At 46.1% G+C, this 21525-nt stretch overlaps 1 protein-coding gene across 2 annotated transcripts in view; it reads left to right on the top strand.

The window, feature by feature from the left end:
* The window catches only part of LOC145358212 (neutrophil cytosol factor 2-like), a 154297-nt gene that overhangs the window by 125264 nt on the left and 7508 nt on the right, over positions 1-21525 (top strand). The window contains exons 10-12 of one of the 2 annotated variants that reach the window (XM_080212022.1): positions 7788-7907; positions 11377-11522; positions 18098-18203. In XM_080212022.1, coding sequence (XP_080068148.1) covers positions 7788-7907; positions 11377-11522; positions 18098-18203 — 372 coding nt within the window. The remainder of the gene's footprint in view (positions 1-7787; positions 7908-11376; positions 11523-18097; positions 18204-21525) is intronic. The other variant, XM_080212023.1, reaches the window with a different exon arrangement.

The raw sequence follows: 21525 nt of genomic DNA on the forward strand, positions 1-21525 counted from the left end.
TGTGCAGTTCCAGTCACCTCATTACAGAAAGAATTCCGTTGGAGACGGTACAGAGGAGATCAGTAAGGATGTTGACAGAACTGGAAAATTGCAGCTTTGAGGAAAGATTGGAAAGACTGGAATTGTCCTTGGAACAGATTGGGGAGATTTGATTTGTACAACATTGTGAGGGACCTGGCTAGAGTGGATGGGAAGGTGCTGTTTGCCTTAACAGATAACTCAGTGCCTACATTTAAAGTGATTGGATTAAAGGAAAAAATATTTTTCACTCTAATGTGAGGATCTGGAATTCACTGCCTGGACAGTAGGAGAGGCAAAACCCCCAAGTCATTCAAAAAGGTGCCTGGATGTGTATCTTAAGTATGGTAACCTGCAGGGTTATGGATCTGGAAAGTGGAATTAGGCTGGGTAGCTGTGACTGAGTTGGCTCAGACACAGTAGGCCAACTGGCCTCTTCCTGTAGATTAAACTTTCTGATTTGAGATCAGTTGATTTTGCAGTGTTGTTCATTTACTCTTGTGAGAAGCTACATATATTCAAACATAGTGACCTGTCCTCTACAAGCAAAAGGAACATGTCCAGGCGTTGTGCTTTTTTTTAATTAAAACAAATGTGTGGAGGACGGTAGTTCTCTGGGCATTCTCCATGGCCCGAGTCAACATGATGTGGAGATGCCAACGTTGGACTCGGGTAAACACAGTAAGAAGTCTGACGACACCAGGTTAAAGTCCAACTTAAACCTGGTGTTATCAGACTTCTTACCGAGTCAACATGCCAACTAATCAGCATCCTTTCCTCATGGAGTATAAATTGTTGCTCCCTTTGAAATTTGGAATTATTGTATCTGTCCTGATGAGTACAAGCCAAAATCTTTCAGAGCGTGTTTTTTCAACAAAACTCAAACACAGAAGAGGAGTAGGAGCAGAGAGCGGCAGGAGGACTATGGAGGGGCAAGAGCACTGAGAAGGCTGCAAAGACAGAAGGGGGGAGGGAAATAGAAGGGGTGTAAGGGCTTGACTTAAGATGCTTCTTCACCTGGCTGGAGAATCTAAAATATGGAGGCACACGCTCAGAATAAAGGGTAACTATTTAGTAACTAGATAAGGTCAAAGGGATATGAATCTTTGGAATTCCCTATCCTGGAGGGTTGTGACTGCTACATCATTAAATATATTTGAGGTTGAACGAGATAGATCATGGAGATCTCAGTGAAATGGGGAGTGGGTGGGAAATTGGCGTTGAAGGCAGGATCATATTGAATGGTGGGGCAGGCTGGGTGAGCTGAATGCTGAATTTCTGCTCCTGTTTCTTCTGTCCTTATGCAGCAAAGGGGGAACTGGAGTGGAGTGAAATGATGGGGGGAGGAACTTCCAAGGACAATAACAGAAACACTTTCAGCCTTTAAATCGGGCTTTCCCAAACTTTTTCAGACAGGAAGCACAGACGCATGCACACACACTCTCTCCACCTCTTTCTCTCTCCACCTCTATCTCTCTTCACCTCTTCCTCTCTCTCTCCGCCTCGTTCTCTCTCTCTATAGAACATAGAACAGTACAGCAGAGTACAGGCCCTTCGGCCCTCGATGTTGTGCCGAGCTTTGTCCAAACCCAAAATCAAGCTATCCCACTCCCTATCATTCTGGTGTGCTCCATGTGCCTATCCAATAACCGCTTGAAAGTTCCTAAAGTGTCCGACTCCACTATCACAGCAGGCAGTCTATTCCACACCCCAACCACTCTCTGAGTGAAGAACCTACCTCGGACATCCCTCCAGATCTCCCACCATGAACCTTATAGTTATGTCCCCTAGAGAAAATAGTCTCTGAACGTCCACTCTATTTATCCCCCTCATTATCTTATAAACCTCTATTAAGGTGGTGAGGGATTGGAATGCCCTGCCTGCTGCAGTTGTAAATGCGTCTAGTTTGGGGGCGTTTAAGAGATCTCTGGATAGGTTTATGGACGAAAAGGGATTGGTATAGGCTAGTGGGTCATTGTTTTTGTAACTGGTCGGCGCAACATCGTGGGCCGAAGGGCCTGTTCTGCGCTGTAATGTTCTATGTTCTATGTTAAGTTGCCTCTCATCCTCCTCCGCTCTAAAGAGAAAAGCCCCAGCTCCCTCAACCTTTCCTCATAAGACCTACCCTCCAAACCAGGCAGCATCCTGGTAAATCTCCTCTGCACTCTCTCCAATGCTTCCACATCCTTCTTATAGTGAGGTGACCAGAACTGAACACAATATTCCAAATGTGGTCTCACCAATGTCCGGTATAGTTGCAGCATAACCCCACGGCTCTTAAATTCAAACCCCCTGTTAATAAACACTAACACACTATAGGCCTCTTTCACGGCTCTATCCACTTGAGTGGCAACATTCAGAGATTTGTGGATATGAACCCCAAGATCTCTCTGTTCCTCCACATTCCTCAGAACCCTGCCGTTGATCCTGTAATCCGCATTCAAGTTTGTCCTACCAAAATGAATCACCTCGCACGTATCAGGGTTAAACTCCATCTGACACTTCTCAGCCCAGCTCTGCATCCTATCAATGTCTCTTTGCAGCCTCCACCTCATTCAAGAGCCCTCTACCTCATTCTCTACTCCACCAATCTTGGTGTCGTCAGCAAATTTACTGACCCACCCTTCAGCCCCTTCTTCCAAGTTATTGATAAAAATCACAAATAGCAGAGGACCCAGCACTGATCCCTGTGGTACACCGCTGGTAACTGGCCTCTAATTTGAAAATTTTCCCTCCACCACCTTGTCTTCTATGACAAAGCCAGTTACTTATCCAGTTGGCCAAATTTCCTTCCATCCCACACCTCTTTATCTTCTTCATGAGCCTACCATGGGGAACCTTATCAAACGCCTTACTAAAATCCATGTGTACGACATCAACTGCTCTACCTTCATCCACACACTTAGTTACCTCCTCAAAGAATTCAGTCAAATTTGTGAGGCAGGACTTACCCTTCACGAAACTGTGCTATCTCAGATTAAGCTGTATCTTTTCCAAATGGTCATAAATCCTATCCCTCAGGACCTTTTCCATTAACTTACCGACCACCGTAAGTAAGACTAACTGGCCTATAATTACCAGGGTCATTCCTATTTCCTTTCTTGAACAGAGGAACAACATTTGCCACTCTCCAGTCCTCTGTCACTATTCCCGTGGACAGTGAGGACCTAAAGATCAAAGCTAAAGGCTCTGCAATCTCATCCCTTGCCTCCCAAAGTATCCTAGGATATATCCCATCTGACCCAGGGGACTTATCGACCTTCAGTTTTTTTTCAAAATTGCTAATACATCTTCCCTCAGAACATCTACCTCCTCCATCCTATCAGCCTGTATCACACACTCCTCCTCAAAAACATGGCCCCTCTACTCTGAACACTGAAGAAAAGTATTCATTCAATGCCTCTCCTGTCTCTTCTGACTCCATGCACAAGCTCCCACTACTATCCTTGACTGGCCCTAACCTCACCCTGGTCATTCTTTTATTTGTCATATAAGAGTAAAAAGCCTTGGGGTTTTCATTGATCCAACCCGATAAGGACACCACATTGCCCCCTCCTAACTCTCCTAAGCCTTTTATTTCTCTCTCTCCGCTTCTCTCCACTTCTACCAGGATGCTGCCTGGTTTGGAGGGTAGGTCTTATGAGGAAAGATTGAGGGAGCTGGGACTTTTCTCTTTAGAGCGGAGGAGGATGAGAGGAGACTGAATAGAAGTTTATAAGATGATGAGGGGGATAGATAGAGTGGACGTGCAGAGACTATTTCCTCGGGTGGATGTAGCTGTTACTAGGGGACATAACTATAAGGTTCATGGTGGGAGATATAGGAGGGATGTCCGAGGTAGGTTCTTCACTCAGAGAGTGGTTGGGGTGTGGAATACACTGCCTGCTGTGATAGTGGAGTCGGACACTTTAGGAACTTTCAAGCGGTTATTGGATAGGCACATGGAGCACTCCAGAATGATAGGGAGTGGGATAGACTGATCTTCGGATTGGACGTAGCTCGGCACAACATTGAGGGCCGAAGGGCCTGTACTGTGCTATGTTCTATGTTCTATTCTCTCTCTCTCTCCACTTCTCTCTCTCCTTTCTCTCCACTTCTCTCTTTCCTTTCTCTCCACTTCTCTCTCTCTCTCCACTTCTGTCTCTCTCTCTCTCTCCACTTCTCTATCTTTTGCCACCTCTTTCACTCTCTCCACCTCTCCCTCTCTCTCCACCTCTCTCTCTCTCTGTCTCTCTCCACCTCTCTCTCTCTCTCTCCACCTCTCTATACTCCTCTCTCTCTCTCCACCTCTCTTTCTCTTTCTCCACATCTCTCTCTCTCCATTTGTCTCTGTCTCTCTCTTTCCACTTCTAGACACATCAGGTAAGAGCAGGTCAGAGAGCAAGGGAACATAGAACATAGAACATAGAACATTACAGCGCAGAACAGGCCCTTCGGCCCACGATGTTGCGCCGACCAGTTACAAAAACAATGACCCACTAGCCTATACCAATCCCATTTCGTCCATAAACCTATCCAGAGATCTCTGAAACGCCCCCAAACTAGACGCATTTACAACTGCAGCAGGCAGGGCATTCCAATCCCTCACCACCCTCTGGGTAAAGAACCTACCCCTGACATCTGTCCTGTAGCTACCCCCCCTTAATTTAAATCCATGCCCCCTCGTGCTAGCTTTCTCCATCCGAGGAAAAAGGCTATCACTATCCACCCTATCTAAACCTCTAATCATCTTATATGTTTCAATAAGATCCCCTCTTAGCCGCCTTCTTTCCAACGAAAACAACCCTAGATCCCTCAGTCTCTCCTCATAGGACCTCCCCTCCATACCAGGCAACATCCTAGTAAACCTCCTCTGCACCCTCTCCAAGATTAAAGATTAAACTATTTATTTCAATGCAGGAGGCCAAGAAGGGTGAGATCCTAAATGAAAATTTCTCATAATATTTACTGTTGAAAAAGGCGTGGATGTTAGGGAATTTGGAGAAACAAATCATGACATCTCAAAGAGTGAAATAATATGGAGAAGGAATTCCTGAAAGCCTTAAAGCACATCAAGGTAGATAAATCCCGGGACCTGATGAAGTGTGCGGGATTGTTGTGGGAGGCTAGGGAGGAAATTGCGGGCCTCCTACTAGAGATAGTTGAATCATTGACAGCCACAAGTGAGGTGCCTGAAGATTGGAAGGTTGGCAAATGTTGTAACTTTGTTTAAGAAGGGCTGCAGGGAAAAGCCTGGGAACTACAGGCCATGAGTCTAACATCTATCATGGGTTAGTTGTTAGTAGTATTCTGAGAGACAGGATCTACAGGCATTTAGGGAGTCAAGGACTGATTAGAGACAGTCAGCATGGCTTTGCAAGTCGAAAAATATGCTTCACAAATTTGATTGAGTTTTTTGAAGGGGTAACCAAGAAGGTAGATGAGGGCAGTACAGTTGATATTGTCTATATGGACTTTAACAAGGCCTTTGACAGGGTCCTGCAAGGTAGGTTGTTGCATAAGGTTAAATCTCACGGGATCCTGGCTAAAGTAGCGAAACGGATACAAAAATTGGTTTGAGGACAGAAGGCAGAGGGTGGTTGTAGAGAGTTGTTTCCCAAACTGGAGGCCTGTGACCAGCGGTGTGCCTCAGGGATCAGTGCTGGGTCCACTGTTATTTGTCATTTATATTAATGATTTGGATGAGAATATAGGGGGCATGGTTTTGCAGATGGCACTAAGATTGGTGGCAGAGTGGACAGTGAAGAAGGTTATCTTGGATTGTAACGGGATCTTGATCCCATGGGCTGATGAATGGGAGATGGAGTTTAATTTAGACAAATGTGAGGTGATGCATTTTGGTCGATGGAACCAGGGCAGGACTTAGTCAATGGTAGGGTGTTGGGGAGAGTTACAGAACAAAGAGATCTGGCGGTACATGTTTATAGCACCTTGAAAGTGGAGTCACAGGTGGACAGCGCGGTGAGGAAGGCATTCGGCATTCTTGGTTTCATCGGTCAGAACACTGAATACTGGAGTTGGAATGTCTTGTTGAAGTTGTACAAGACATTGGTAAGGCCACACTTGGAATACTGTGTACAGTTCTGGTCACCATATTATAGAAAGGATATTATTAAATTAGAAAAAGTCAGAAAAGATTTACTAGGATGCTGCTGGGACTTGATGGATTGAGTTCTAAAGAGTGTCAAAGTGTCAAAATTGTGGGAAAACAGGAACACTTCACACTGTTGTTTTCTCAGTTGGAGTCCACACTGCAATCTCCCACATTCTGTGCAATGCAGAGGCCACCAGTGTGAATCAAATTGAATTTCAGGGGCAGGGTCCATTCACACTGGAGACGCTGAAACCTCTCACACTGGAGATGCTCTGCACAAGCGCAGTGGCTCCGAACGATCAGCCTTCTGTTTGCTGGCCTGCTTGATAGCTGGCCAGTCCAGCACCCCCACAGTGCTGCCCCCCCGACAACCTCCCTGTGGTCTGATCACAGCACCCCCGCCACCCCCTGGAAGACACCCCACCCTCTCTCCCCCAGTTGACCACCATTCCCTCCAACTCACCCTGATAGCTGACCTCCCTCCTGCCCCAAGCGAGTGGCTACAGGACCACCACCCCCCACTGATCGCTCCCTCCATCCTGCCCCCAGCAGATCCCACCCCCAATAGGCCACTTAGCCTTGCCCAATGGGCAGTGCCAAGGTGCTAGGAGATACAGGCTGGCACTGCCAGGTGCCCGTGCCCAGGGGACATCACCCCACCCCCCCCCCACGACCCCAATGGAGGCCCCAATTGCCTGAAAGTGAGGAGCCAGTCTGAACCCTGCTGGAGTGAAATGCTCCTGACAGGGTGGGAGATGCTAGCTTGCCTGGACAACTCAGTCTGGTTTCCAGTGCGAGTCAAATGGAAATCGGACGCTTGGAGGTGCGTGCGCAGTGAGAATGCATCCCAGACACAAGATTCTTCCACCATGCTGCACTAGAAAATTATCAAGGCAGGCTGGGAGAATCATCTCCTCTATCCCTCACACGTACAGTCACCCCTCTCGTACACGTTCATCTCTCACACATAGAAACACCCACAGACACACATTATCCAATTGGAATACTTAACCCTCCTCCCCCCTCTTCCCCCCTCCCCTGGATATTTTCCTCTTTTTGTCACTAACAAAGGATAGACACCGGAACTCTACCACCTCTCCCGCTGTGGATTGGGAACAGGTGAGGAGTGGACAGTGGAGCCCTGACCCCTGGCAACATTTCTGCCCTTGCTTAAGCAAGACTGTAAAATCCCACCCAAAGAACCATCTAGGATTTCACTTGAACAAAACTCTCCTTATGTCAGTTTTAGGTACCAATACTCAACATAAATACACATTAGTTGCAATGCTTTAACTCACTCAGTTCAATTCATTTCAGCTGAACTTTAATTTTAATTCATTTAACTTTAAATTTAACTCAAAACAAATACCTGCTTGAGTGAGCTGGCCAGGTCTGCTCTTGAATATGTATCTTCCTCATGATTCTTTGGTTTTCTCTGAATGTGATCTTCAGGCTATACAAATGAGAATGTAGTGGAGGCTGGAAACCTTACAACCTTTAAAAAATATGTGGATGAGTCCTTGAAATATCATAACATTCAAACGTATGGAACAAATGCTGGAAAATGGGCTCAGCGTGACTTCAGTAGTAGATATGTAGTAGTATGTAGTGCAGGCTCGATGGGCACTGTATGACTCTATGTCCAGAAGTTCTTAGACTTGAATATTTGTTGCAGCAGAAGCAAACAGCTGGAAATGTTACTCTGACCATCCCCCAAGCTCCAGCCAGCAGACCCATAGGAACTGAGGAAGAAGCTCATTCAAAGACTCACGCATCAGCAGCAGGAGCTGGGAAGGTAAAACTTTTAAATAAACAACATTTTTTTCTTCAGGGTGATTCTGGGTATTTACAGGAATCTGCTCCTGAGGGTGCTGAATGTTGTGACCTCAAGGTCAATTCTGGGCTCAGTCAAGTTGATCTCATACTCAGCTCATGGCAGTCTCTGATTCTTCACTAGTTCAGTGTGGTGGGGAGCACTGGATTCACTGTGTGACAAAACCACTATAGAGCACAGCCCTGGGCTATCCTATCCCATTCCAGCTGGAATGGAGGGAAAGAACAAGGGGGAGCAGAAATTAAAGAAAATGTCTGTCTAATCCAGAGCCTGCCTGTGCTGCGCCCTTCCTGACCTTCATGTTCCCTCCTGAGTTTCACCTACCTTCCCTCAGTGCCCACTGCATTTGGACCATCTCTCAATGCATTTGAAGCAGTTCTTCACCCCTGGTGGTATCTTTATAGCCCTTTGGGCACAAAATGTGTAACAAAATTGGAAAGGAAATGAGCGAATCAACTGGAGGTGAAAGTAGATGAAACTGTTTTCTTGTGTCACCTGCTTATCCCAGAATCTGAACAGGGTTATTGAAAGACCACATCAACCCTCCCTGCTGATTTTGTGGTATCAATGTTGTACACCGAATATACACTTTAATAGTTATCATCAATGTCAATCACAACAAATACCTGCTTGAACACACAATGAAAAATCTCAATATTCCAGAACGATGAAGTTTGATCTGCCCAGTCAAACCCACCCTGAAAGTTCAAGCTTAATTTATAACTTGTTATGGCCATTGATCTCTTAGTCTAGAGTCTCAGAGTAAAAGCACCTTGGTAACTCCTTTCATCATTTCCCAATTCCTGATCAGGAATGTAAAGTTTAGCATTGTCCAATCAATTGGCATAACTCCTCTTTTCCAGGATTTCTAGATACCACCTGCAACTGGAGACTTTCCCACCATTCATAGAATCTAGAATGCAAATGAGGCCATTTGGCCCATCAAGCCTGCACCAGTAACAATCCCACCAAGATCTCCTCCCCATAATCCCACATATTTACCCTCCTTATCCCTCTGACACTAAGGGGCAATTTAGCATGGCCAATCAACCTAATCTGCATGTCTTTGGACTGTGGGAGGAAACTGGAGCATCCAGAGGAAACTCATGCAGACATGGGAAGAATGTGCAAACTCAAAGTCATTCACTCGAGACCAGAATTGAACCCAGGTCCCTGGTGCTATGAAGTAGCAGTGTTACTGTGCCACCCCACTGACGGATTTCAATGAATCACAGTTGAGTTTCCATGAGGAAGTCCATAGAATCATAGAGTCAGACAATGCAGAAGAGGCCCTTTGCATAACAGGAAGAACACCTAACCTGCCACCTAATCCCATTTACCAGCACTTAGCCCATAATCCTGAATGTTGTGGTGTGCCATGTGCTCATCCAGGTACTTTTCAGAGGATGTGAGGCAACTCACCTCTACCATTCTCCCAGGCAGTGCATTCCAGACCATCACCACCCTCTGCCACCTATCTGCCCATTTGACCATTTCATCTAATTCTTCTTTTAGCTTAAGGCTATAAGAAGAATCTCACTGTTATACTCCTTATATTGAAGCAGATCCACTCCAGACCTCCAGGCCCACTGAGGTCATCCTCCCCCAGATTGCTCTTCCTCTTAGGTAGCCTTGTCTTGGCCCTGTGCTCGTCCCCAGTCTCTACGCTTGCTGACCTATTGTTCTGATCCCCACCCCCCCGCCACATTAGTATAAACCCACTCAAACCCCACTAGCAAAGCTCCCAGCCAGGATATTGGTGCCCCTCCTGTTCAGGTATAACTCCCCTTCTTGTACAGGTCCCATCCTTCCTGGAAGACCTCCCAGTTATCCACAAATCTGAAACCCTTTATGTCAGTCTAGTTCAGTCCAAGAGTCACAATCAGATCAGCCATGGTCCTGTTGAACGGCAAAGAAGACTTGATTCTGGCCTACTCCTGTTATTTGATATTTTGGTATGTATGTAAGTAATTTCTGACACTGAATTAATAGAAAGCAGAGTTTTGTGGCAACGTCTGACCAATAGCGGGTAGGTCGTGCCTTACTAACCTTATTGAGTTTTTTGAGAAGGTGACCAAAGAGGTGGATGGGGGCAAGGCAGTTGACGTGGTATATATGGATTTTAGTAAGGCGTTCGATAAGGTTCACCATGGTAGGCTTCTGCAGAAAATGCAGATGTATGGGATTGTGGGTAATCTAGGAAGTTGGATCAGGAATTGGCTATCAGATAGGAGACAGAGGGTGGTGGTTGATGGTAAATATTCATCATGGAGTTCGGTTACGAGTGGTGTGCCTCAGGGATCTGTTTTGGGGCCACTGTTGTTTGTAATCTTTATTAATGATCTGGATGAGGGTATAGTTGGGTGGATTAGTAAATTTGCTGATGACACCAAAGTCGGAGGTGTGGTAGATTGTGAGGAAGGGTGTCATAGTCTGCAGGGAGACTTAGACAGGTTGCAGAGCTGGGCCGAGAGGTGGCGGATGGAATTTAATGCGGAGAAGTGTGAGGTAATTCACTTTGGTGTGTCGAGTATAGGGCTAACGGGAGGACTTTGAATAGTGTGGATGAACAGAGGGATCTAGGTGTATGTGTACATAGATCCCTGAAAGTTGGGAATCAAGTAGATAAGGTTGTTAAGAAGGCGTACGGTGTCTTGGCGTTTATTGGTAGGGGGATTGAATTTAGGAGTCGCAGCGTAATGTTGCAACTGTACACTACTCTGGTGCGGCCGCACTTGGAGTACTGTGTGCAGTTCTGGTCCCCACATTACAGGAAGGATGTGGAGGCTTTGGAGAGGGTGCAGAGGAGGTTTACTAGGATGTTGCCTGGTATGCAGGGGAGGTCCTATGAGGAGAGACTGAGGGATTTAGGGTTGTTTTCGTTGGAAAGAAGGCGGCTAAGAGGGGATCTTATTGAAACATATAAGATGATTAGAGGTTTAGATAGGGTGGATAGTGATAGCCTTTTTCCTCAGATGGAGAAAGCTAGCACGAGGGGGCATGGCTTTAAATTAAGGGGGGGGTAGTTATAGGACGGATGTCAGGGGTAGGTTCTTTATCCAGAGGGTGGTGAGGGATTGGAATGCCCTGCCTGCTGCAGTTGTAAATGCACCTAGTTTGGGGGCGTTTAAGAGATCTCTGGATAGGTTTATGGACGAAAAGGGATTGGTATAGGCTAGTGGGTCATTGTTTTTGTAACTGGTCGGCGCAACATCGTGGGCCGAAGGGCCTGTTCTGCGCTGTAATGTTCTATGTTCTATGTTCTAATACTTTATTGCTAATGTGAGCTGCAAAATTTCTCACCTTCCCATTCTCCACAATACACAAAACCCAGTCGGGGTAGGGGAAGGAGAATATAAAATGGTGTAAAATGGGCACTAAACAATATTTCCCAATTTTGACAATGTGCCATTATTCTTCTTCAAACCAGGACTGCTCGCTTTTAGAGTCGGTGATATTAAAGGTTCATTATGAATACACTGTGGCAACAAGGGTGCAACCCGGAATAACCTACGCTGAGCTTCTGGACATCTTCAAACACAAACTGGGCCGACAGTCAGGACAGATACAAATAAGGTGCAAAAGGAGCAGCTGGACGATGTGTCATGTCAGCCAGCAATAATTCCAATACTCACTCCCCCTGTATTAACCATTCTCTATAGACCTCATTCCCCTATATTAGTCACTCACTATAAATCTCATTTCCCTCTGTATTAATCACTCTGTATGAACCTCACTCCTTCTGTATTAATCACACCATATGGACCTCAGTTCCCCCTGTATTACTCACTCCATAATGACATCACTCCCTCTGTATTAATCACTCTGTATAAACCTGTAACATACTTTCTATAGATCTCATTCCCCCCCATGTTAATCACTGTCAACAAATCTCACTCCCCCTATATAATCTGTCTCTATGGATCATCTCCCTCTTTGTTCCACTCTCCATATTCTCTCTACAGACCTCACTCCCCCGTGAGTTTCTATAAACCTCACTCCCCCGTGATACTCTCCAAACAGACTTCATTCTGTGTTAGTCTCTCTATATATCTCAGTCTCCCTATGTAACTCACTCTCTACGGACCTCACTCCTCATGTCACTCTCTCTAGAGTGCTCACTCTCCTTCATCCACCTTATAACTCCCTCTCTATAGACTTTGCTTTTGTTACTCTCTCCATAGAACTTTTTCCTACTGTGTTACTCTCTCTGGAGACCTCACACCCCTCCTGTAACTCACTCTCGAAAGACTACATCCCTCCGTGCTCCTCTCCTATAGACCTGGCTCACTCTCCATTGACTCCACTGCCCCTAGATTCCACTGCCCTTGTGTAACTAATTTCCCCAGAACTTGCCTGATGTAGTTACTCACTCTCCACAAGACCTCTCTACCCCTGTATTACACCCCCTGTCTAACTCAAACCTCTATAGATTGCATTCGCTGCACAATGTCAGCTCGCAAATAATTCCAAAAGTCAGTTCCCCTATATTAATCACTATCTAAATACTTCATTTGCATGTTATTTCCTCTATAGACCTAACACCTCCTGTATTAACCTCCTAACACCTCCTGTATTACTCTCTTAGAGACCTCGCTCCCTCTATGAAACTCACTTTCTATCAACCTCACTCCCCTGTGTAACTCATAGAGTCATAGATGTTTACAGCATGGAAACAGGCCCTTTGGCCCAACTTGTTAATGCCATCCTTTCTTTAAGACCCCTAAGCTAGTCCCAATTGCCTGCATTTGGCCCATATCCCTCTATACACATCTTACCCATGTAACTTCCAAATGCTTTTTAAAAGACAAAATTGTACCTGCCTCTACGACTGCCTCTGGCAGCTTGTTTCAGACACTCACCACAATTATTGTGAAAAAAATTGCTCCTCTGGACCCCTTTTGTATCCCTCCCCTTCACCTTAAACCTATGCCCCCTAGTTTTAGACTCCCCTACCTTTGGGGAAAAAGTATTGACTGGCTGATCTGTGGCTCTCTTTATTTTATAGACCTCTGTAAGGTCACCCCTCAGCCTTCTATGCTCCAGAGAAAAAAGTCCCAGTCTACCCAACCTCTCCTTCTCACTCAAACCATAAAGTCCCAGTAATATCCTAGTAAATTTTTCCTGCACTCTTTCTAGTTTAATAATATCCTTTCTATAATAGGGTGCCCAGAATTACACACAGTATTCCAAGTGTGGATTTACCAATGTCTTTACAACTTCAACAAGACGTCCCAACTCCTGTATTCAATGTTTGACCAATGAAGTAAAAAGTCTAACAACACCAGGTTTTAGACTAAAACCTGGTGTTGTCAGACTTTTTACTGTGTTTACCCCAGTCCAACGCCGGCACATCCACATCCTGACCAATGAAGCCAAACATGCCGATTGCCTTCTTCACCACTCTGTCCACCTGTGACTGCACTTTCGAGGAGCTATGAACCTGTACCCCGAGATCTCTTTGTTCTGTAACTCTCCCCAACACCCTACCATTAACTGAGTAAGTCCTGCCCTGATTCAATCTACCAAAATGCATCACCTCACATTTGTCTAAATTAAACTCCATCTGCCATTCGTCAGCCCACTGGCCCAACTGATCAAGATCCCGTTGCAATCCGAGATAACTTTCTTCACTGTCCGCTATGCCACCAATCTTGGTGTCATCTTCAAACTTACTAACCATGCCGCCTATATTCTCATCCAAATCATTAATATAAATGATAAATAACAGTGGACCCAGCACTGATCCCTGAGGCACACCGCTGGTCACAGGCCTCCAGTTTGGGAAACAACTCTCTACAACCACCCTCTGACTTCTGTCAAGAAGCCAATTGTGTATCCATTTAGATACCTCACCCTGGATCCTGTGAGATTTAACTTTATGCAACAACCTACCATGCAGTACCTTATCAAAGGCCTTGCTAAAGTCCATGTAGACAACATCAGCTGCACTGCCCTCATCTACCTTCTTGGTTACCCCTTCAAAACAGTCAATCAAATTTGTGAGACATGATTTTCCACTCACAAAGCCATGCTGACTGTCCCTAATCAGTCCTTGTATCTCTAAATGCCTGTAGATCCTGTCTCTCAAAATACCTTCCAACAATTTACCCACCACAGATGTGAGGCTCACTGGCCTGTAGTTCCCAGGCTTTTCCCTGTAGCCCTTTTTAAACAAAGACACAACATTTGTCACTCTCCAATCTTCAGGCACCTCACCCGTGACTATCGATGATTCAGATATCTCTGCTAGGGGACCCGCAATTTCCTCCCTAGTCTCCCACAACATCCTGGGATACACTTCCTGTGCAATTCACTCTCTATAGAACTCACTCCCTCCTCTCCCCCAATCCCTCCGCCCCAGCACCCCTCACCCCTCCCCAGCTTCCCTCCCATCCCTGCCTCCTGTCCCCTCCTACTGTTCATCCCTCCCTCCTCCCTTCCCCCACTCCCCACCTCCTCTCTTCCCCCCCTCTTTCCCATGCCACTGTCCCCTCCCCCCCAATCTTTCCCACCCTTGCCTTTTCCTCCCTCCTACCCACTCCCTTTCCCACCCTCCCCTCTTCCCCACCCTGCTACCCTCCCCCACCTCTCCTCCCCTCCCTCCAACCCCACACTTCCCCTCACCCTCCCCCTCTCCTCACCCTCCCTCTCCTCTGCCTCCCCCTTTCCCTCTCCCTCTTTCCCCCTCCATCCCTTCCCCCTCCCTCCTTCCTCTCCCTCCCTCCCACTCCGCCCCCTGCCCCCGTTCCTCCCCCTCCCTGCCGCACCTTCCCCCTCCCTCCTGCTCCTTCCCCCCACCTCCTGCTCCTCCCCCCTCCCTCCTGCTCCTCCCCCCTCCCTCCTGCTCCTCCCCCCTCCCTCCTGCTCCTCCCCCCTGCTCCACCCCCCCTCCCGGGCCCCCTCTCCTGGTTCCCCCTCCCGCTCCTACCCTCCTGCCCCCTCTCCCCCTGTTCCCTCTCCTCCCAACCCCTCTCCCTCCGCCCCCTTTCCCCACCCCTTCTCCCCACCCTCTCTTCCCCGTCCCCTCTCACCCTGCCCCTTCTCCCCTGCCTCCCCTCCCCTGCCCCCTCTCTCTCCAACCCCTCTCCCCACCCCCTCTCCTCCCGCCCCCTCTCCCCCAACCCCTCATCTGTGTCCCCTCTCCCTGCCCCTCTCCTCCTGCCTCCTTTCTGCCTCCACTTTCCCCTGCCCCCTCTCCCCCCCACTTTCCCCCACCCCCTGTCCCCTGCCTCTTTCCTCCGCTCCTTTTCCCTCGCCCTGCCTCCCCTCTCCCCCAACCCCTCTCCCCAACCCCTCTCCCCCAACCCTTCTCCCCCACTCCCTCTCTCCAGCCCCCTCTCTCCCACCCACTTTCTCCCCATTCCTTCTCACCCCGCCCTCTGCCCCCTCTCCCCACCCCCTCTCCCTCCACCCCCTCCATCCCCCCTACCCTGTCCACCCCCCCAGCCCCTCTCCCCCTTGTCTCCCTCCCCCATCCTGCGATCAGTCAAGTCAAGCATGCCATATGCCTTCTTGACTACATTATCCACCTGTGTTGCCACTTTTAGTGATCAGTGGACGTGTACACCCGGATCCCTCTGCCTGTCAAGACTCCAATAGTTCTACTATTTACTGTATAATTCCTACATGCATTGAACCTTCCAAAAATGCATTATCTCACACTTGTCCCCACGTTACTCTCTTTGTAGACCACTTCTCTGTATTACTCATTCCCTACAGACCTTGTTTTGTTCTCTCTACAGACCTCACTCCCCCCTCTGTTATTCTCACTTACAATCTCAATTGCAAAAAATAGTTTTGGATTTGGGGAGAGCGGATTTTAGTCAAAATAAGGCAGGATCTGGCCACTGGGAACAACTAATGGGGAAATCTACAGAAGAGCAGTGAACAAAGACAGCATCGGAACAGGGCTTTCGGCTTTCCAAACCAACCATGCTGCCCAACGTAACTAAAACCCTTCCGGGGTCCAGATCCCTCCACTCCCATTCTCTTGTATTTGTTCGGATGCCCCTTAAAAGTCACTATTGTATCCGCTTCCCGGCAGCGAGTTCCAGGCACCCATCACCCGCCCTGTAAAAAACCTGCTTCATACGGGAGGGGGGGACATTCAAAAATGAAACAGGGAGGAGCCCAGAAAACCATGGATGACCAGAGGGATTCAGAATACAATGAGAAGGGGGGGAAAAAGCACGAGGGGAACAAATCAGCAGACACACTGGTAAAGTACAAAAATTATGAGGTGGAGCGTAAGAAAGGAAAGCGGGCAAATGAGAAAGTTATGGCTGGCAAAAGTCAGGAAAATCCAAAAATGTTCAAAAAGTATATCAGTGGGAAGAGGACAAACAGGGAAAGAAGTCCATTCGGGCCTGAAAGGTCCGTTGTGGGTGGGGCCAGAGGACATGTGTAAAGATTTGAACGAATACTTCACATCTGTCCTCACTTAAGAGAATGAGGACAATGGTCTGGAATTCAGGGAGAGAGACTGAAGTTCTTGAGCAATTTGACATCGGGATGAGCAAGGCACTGGAGGCAGCCTTAAATGTGGAAAAATCTCCAGATCTGGATGAGTTGTGCTCTCAGTTGCTGTGGGAGGCAAGAGAGGAGATTGTAGGGGATCTGACCCAATTTTTAAATTTTTTCCTGGCCATGGAGCAGATGCCAGATGACTGGAAAGTAGCTCATGAGGTTCTGCGATTTAAGAAGGGTTCTAGAGATAAACCAAGGAATTACAGACCAGCGGGTTTCACATCAGTGGTAAGGAAACTATTGGAGAAAATTCCAAAAGTGGGAGGAGAGGGAAGGGGTGGGGAGAGGGAAGGAGGGGGGAGAGGGAAGGAGGGGGGAGAGGGAAGGGGTGGGGAGAGGGAAGGAGGGGGGAGAGGGAAGGAGGGGGGAGAGGGAAGGAGGGGGGAGAGGGAAGCATGTGGGCCGGGGCGAGACAAAGCTTGATCAGTGATAGTCTGCATGTCTTCATCAGATGGAAATCATGCCTCATTGATTGACATTTTTGAGGAGGTGACCAGGTGTGTAGATGAGGGTAGTGCAGTTGATATTGTTTATATGGATTTCAGCAAAGCCTTTAACATTGGGAGACTTATAAAGAAGGCAAATACACATGAAATACAGGGTAATTTGATAAAGTAGATTCAAAATTGGCTCAGTTGTAGGAGACAGTTGGTGATGACTGCAGGCTGCTTTAGTGACTGGAAGCTAGTGTCCAATAGCATAGCACAGGGACCTGGGTTGGGCCCCCTATCATTCATCATTTATATCAATGACAGAGATGACTTTGTGGGGAGGTAAGATTAGAAAGTTTGTAGATGACACAAAGATAGACCAGGTGATTGAGGTGAAGTATCTTGAGATAGAAGAAGACATAGACAGAATGGTCAAATGGGCAGATTAGTGGCAGATGGAATTGGAAGGAATAATTTGACAAGAAAGTATTCAACGAATGGAATGACACTAGGAAGTTCTGTGGAACAAAGGACCTTGGTGCGTTCATCCATGAATCTTTGAAATCAGAAGGGCGTGTTAGTAGGGCAGTGAAAAAGGCGTCTGGGCATTTATAATAAAATACTCACATTAAAGTTTATTTATTATTAGTGTCATAAGTAGGCTTCAATTAACACTACAATGAAGTTACTGCAAAAATCCCCTAGTTGCCACACTCCAGCGCCTGTTCAGGTGGATTGAGGGAGAATTTAGTATGGCCAAGGTGAGGAAAGATGTTTTTACTCAGAGGATGGTGACAGTCTGGAATGTGCTGCCTGAGAGGGTGGTAGAGGTGGTCGCCTCACAGCCTTTGAAAAATACCTTAATGAGCATTTGGCACGTCATAACATTTCTCACACATCAGTGCAGACTCAATGAGCCAAAGGCCCTCTTCTGCACTGTATGGTCCTGTGGCACCCGTTGTTACTCACTTTCTATAGACTTTAGTCTCCCTGTGAATTCACTCTCTGTAGATCTTGCTGTATTACTCAATCTCTAAAGACCCCAAATCCCCAATTTACTCACCCTCATTCCTCCACCCAATGTTTATCTGACTAATTTCCTTTAAACATCTCTCTTGTTCTTCCTTCTGTGAATCTCAGTCTCTTCCCTCCATTGTTAATCTGTTGTAACTCCCTTGTATTACTTTGCAGTTATAAAAACAAAGAGAAACAGGATTTGGTGATGATCAGAGGAGATGAAGATCTTGAGAGGGTGTGGGACCAGATTGTTGACAGGCGCCTCACTCTCTGGTGCAAGGTAATAATGAGGAGCTCAGTGAGAAACAAATACAGCCAGCCAGCAAGAAAACCTCATCTGCCTTTAGTATTTCAAGAACTGTAAACTCACTGCTGTATGCACACTGCAGTACTCACACACACTGCAAAATATACACTGCTGTATATTTTGTGTGGCAGGACTGCAGAGCTTAGATCTGATCCATTAGTTGTGGGATTGCTTTGCGTTGTCTATTACTTGCAACAGCAATGCTGTTTGGCATGAAAGTTGTCCTGTTTGTATACAGCAGTGCATGGCGCTCACTCACTGCTGCACACCCCCACTGCTACACGTGCCCATGTTGTATGTGCTCACCCACTGCTGCACACACCCACACAATGCTGCATATAAACAGGACAATGTTCATGCCAAACAGCATTGCTGTTGCAAGTCATTGACAAAGCAAAGCGATCCCACAACTAATGGATCAGATCTAAGCTCTGCAGTCCTGCCACACCCAGTGGACAATCAAACAACTCACTGGAGGAGAAGGTTCCACAAGTATCCCTATCTTCAATGATGGGGGAGCCCAGAACAGTGGTATCTCCCTGACATGTAGAAAATTACCCAGGTATGTCCTGTAGACAAAAAGGACAAAGCCAACCCAGCTAATTGCTGCCCCATCATTCTATTCTCAAACATCAGTAAAGTGATGGAAAGGGTCATCAGCTGTGCTACCGAGCAACACCTGCTCAGTAATGACCTGCTCAGTGATGCCCAGTTTGTGTTTCACCAGGGTCAGTCAGCTCCTGACCTCATTATAGCCTTCATTCAAATGTGAACAGAAGAGCTGAATTCCAGAAGTGAGGTGAGAGTGACAGCCCTTGACATCAAGGCCACATTCGACTGAGTGTGGCATCAAGGAGCCCAAGCAAAACTGGAATCAGGGGGCAAGCTCTCTGCTGGTTGGAGTTATAATTGGCACATGGGATGGTTGTGGTTGTGGAGCAGCTTCAGGACATCTCTGCAGGAGTCCCTCAGGGTAATGTCCTCGGCTCAACCATTTTCAGATACTTCATCAATGACCTTCACTCCATTATAAGGTTAGAAGTGTTCACCGATGATTGCATGATTTATGATTTCTCAGATACTGAATCAGTCCATGTTCAAATGCAACAAGATCTGGACAATATCCAGACTCGGGCTGACAAGTGACAAGTAACATTCGTGCCACACCAATGCCAGGCAATGACCATCACCAATAAGAGACACTGACCACTGCCCCATGACAATGTTGCCATCACTGAATCCCCCCACTGTCAGCATCATTGGGGTTACCATTGACTAGAAACTCGACTGGACTCGCCACATAAACATACTGGCTACAACAGCAGGTCAGAGGCTAGGAATATTGCAGTGAGTCACGTCCTGACTCCCCAAAGTACGTCCACCATCTACAAGGCACAAATCTTGTGTGATGAAGTACTCCCCGCTTGTCTGGGTGAATGCACTCCAACAACAACCAAGAAGCTCGACACCATCCAGGACAAAACAGCCCCACTTGATTGGCACCACATCTACAAACATTCAATCCCTCCACCACTGACACTCAGCAGCAGTGTGTACTATCTACAGGATGCACTGCAGCAATTCACCAAACAGCCTTAGACTGCACCTTCCAAACCCACGATAACTTCCAACTAGAAGGACAAGAGCAACAGAAAATGGAGACATCACCACCTGCAAGTTCCCCTCCAAGCCACTTGGCATCCTGACTTGGCAGGTTCCTTCACGGTCACTGGGTCAAAATCTGGAATTCCCTCCCTAACAGCATCGTGGGTCAACCCACAGCACATGGACTGCAGCGATTTAAGAAGACAGCTCACCATCACTTTCTCCAGGGCAACAAGGGCCATTAAATGCTGGCCAGCCAGTGACACCCATGTCCCACAGATGAATAAAAAAATACACACACACACTGCTGTATATATAATACACACACACACTGCTGTATATATAATACACACACACACACTGCTGTATATATAATACACACACACACTGCTGTATATATAATACACACACACACTGCTGTATATATAATACACACACACACTGCTGTATATATAATACACACACACACTGCTGTATATATAATACACACACACACTGCTGTATATATAATACACACACACACTGCTGTATATATAATACACACACACACTGCTGTATATATAATACACACACACACTGCTGTATATATATAATACACACACACACTGCTGTATATATAATACACACACACACTGCTGTATATATATAATACACACACACACTGCTGTATATATATAATACACACACACACTGCTGTATATATAATACACACACACACTGCTGTATATATATAATACACACACACACTGCTGTATATATATAATACACACACACACTGCTGTATATATAATACACACACACACTGCTGTATATATATAATACACACACACACTGCTGTATATATAATACACACACACACACTGCTGTATATATATAATACACACACACACTGCTGTATATATATAATACACACACACACTGCTGTATATATAATACACACACACACTGCTGTATATATATAATACACACACACACTGCTGTATATATAATACACACACACACACTGCTGTATATATATAATACACACACACACTGCTGTATATATATAATACACACACACACTGCTGTATATATAATACACACACACACTGCTGTATATATAATACACACGCACACTGCTGTATATATATAATACACACACACACTGCTGTATATATAATACACACACACACTGCTGTATATATATAATACACACACACACTGCTGTATATATATAATACACACACACACTGCTGTATATATAATACACACACACACTGCTGTATATATAATACACACACACACTGCTGTATATATAATACACACACACACTGCTGTATATATATAATACACACACACACTGCTGTATATATATAATACACACACACACTGCTGTATATATATAATACACACACACACTGCTGTATATATATAATACACACACACACTGCTGTATATATATAATACACACACACACTGCTGTATATATAATACACACACACACTGCTGTATATATATAATACACACACACACTGCTGTATATATATAATACACACACACACTGCTGTATATATATAATACACACACACACTGCTGTATATATATAATACACACACACACTGCTGTATATATATAATACACACACACTGCTGTATATATAATACACACACACACTGCTGTATATATATAATACACACACACACTGCTGTAT

This window comes from Carcharhinus amblyrhynchos, chromosome 25 (assembly GCF_965287045.1).
Source record: "Carcharhinus amblyrhynchos chromosome 25, sCarAmb.v2.hapA, whole genome shotgun sequence".
Taxonomy (NCBI): domain Eukaryota; kingdom Metazoa; phylum Chordata; class Chondrichthyes; order Carcharhiniformes; family Carcharhinidae; genus Carcharhinus; species Carcharhinus amblyrhynchos.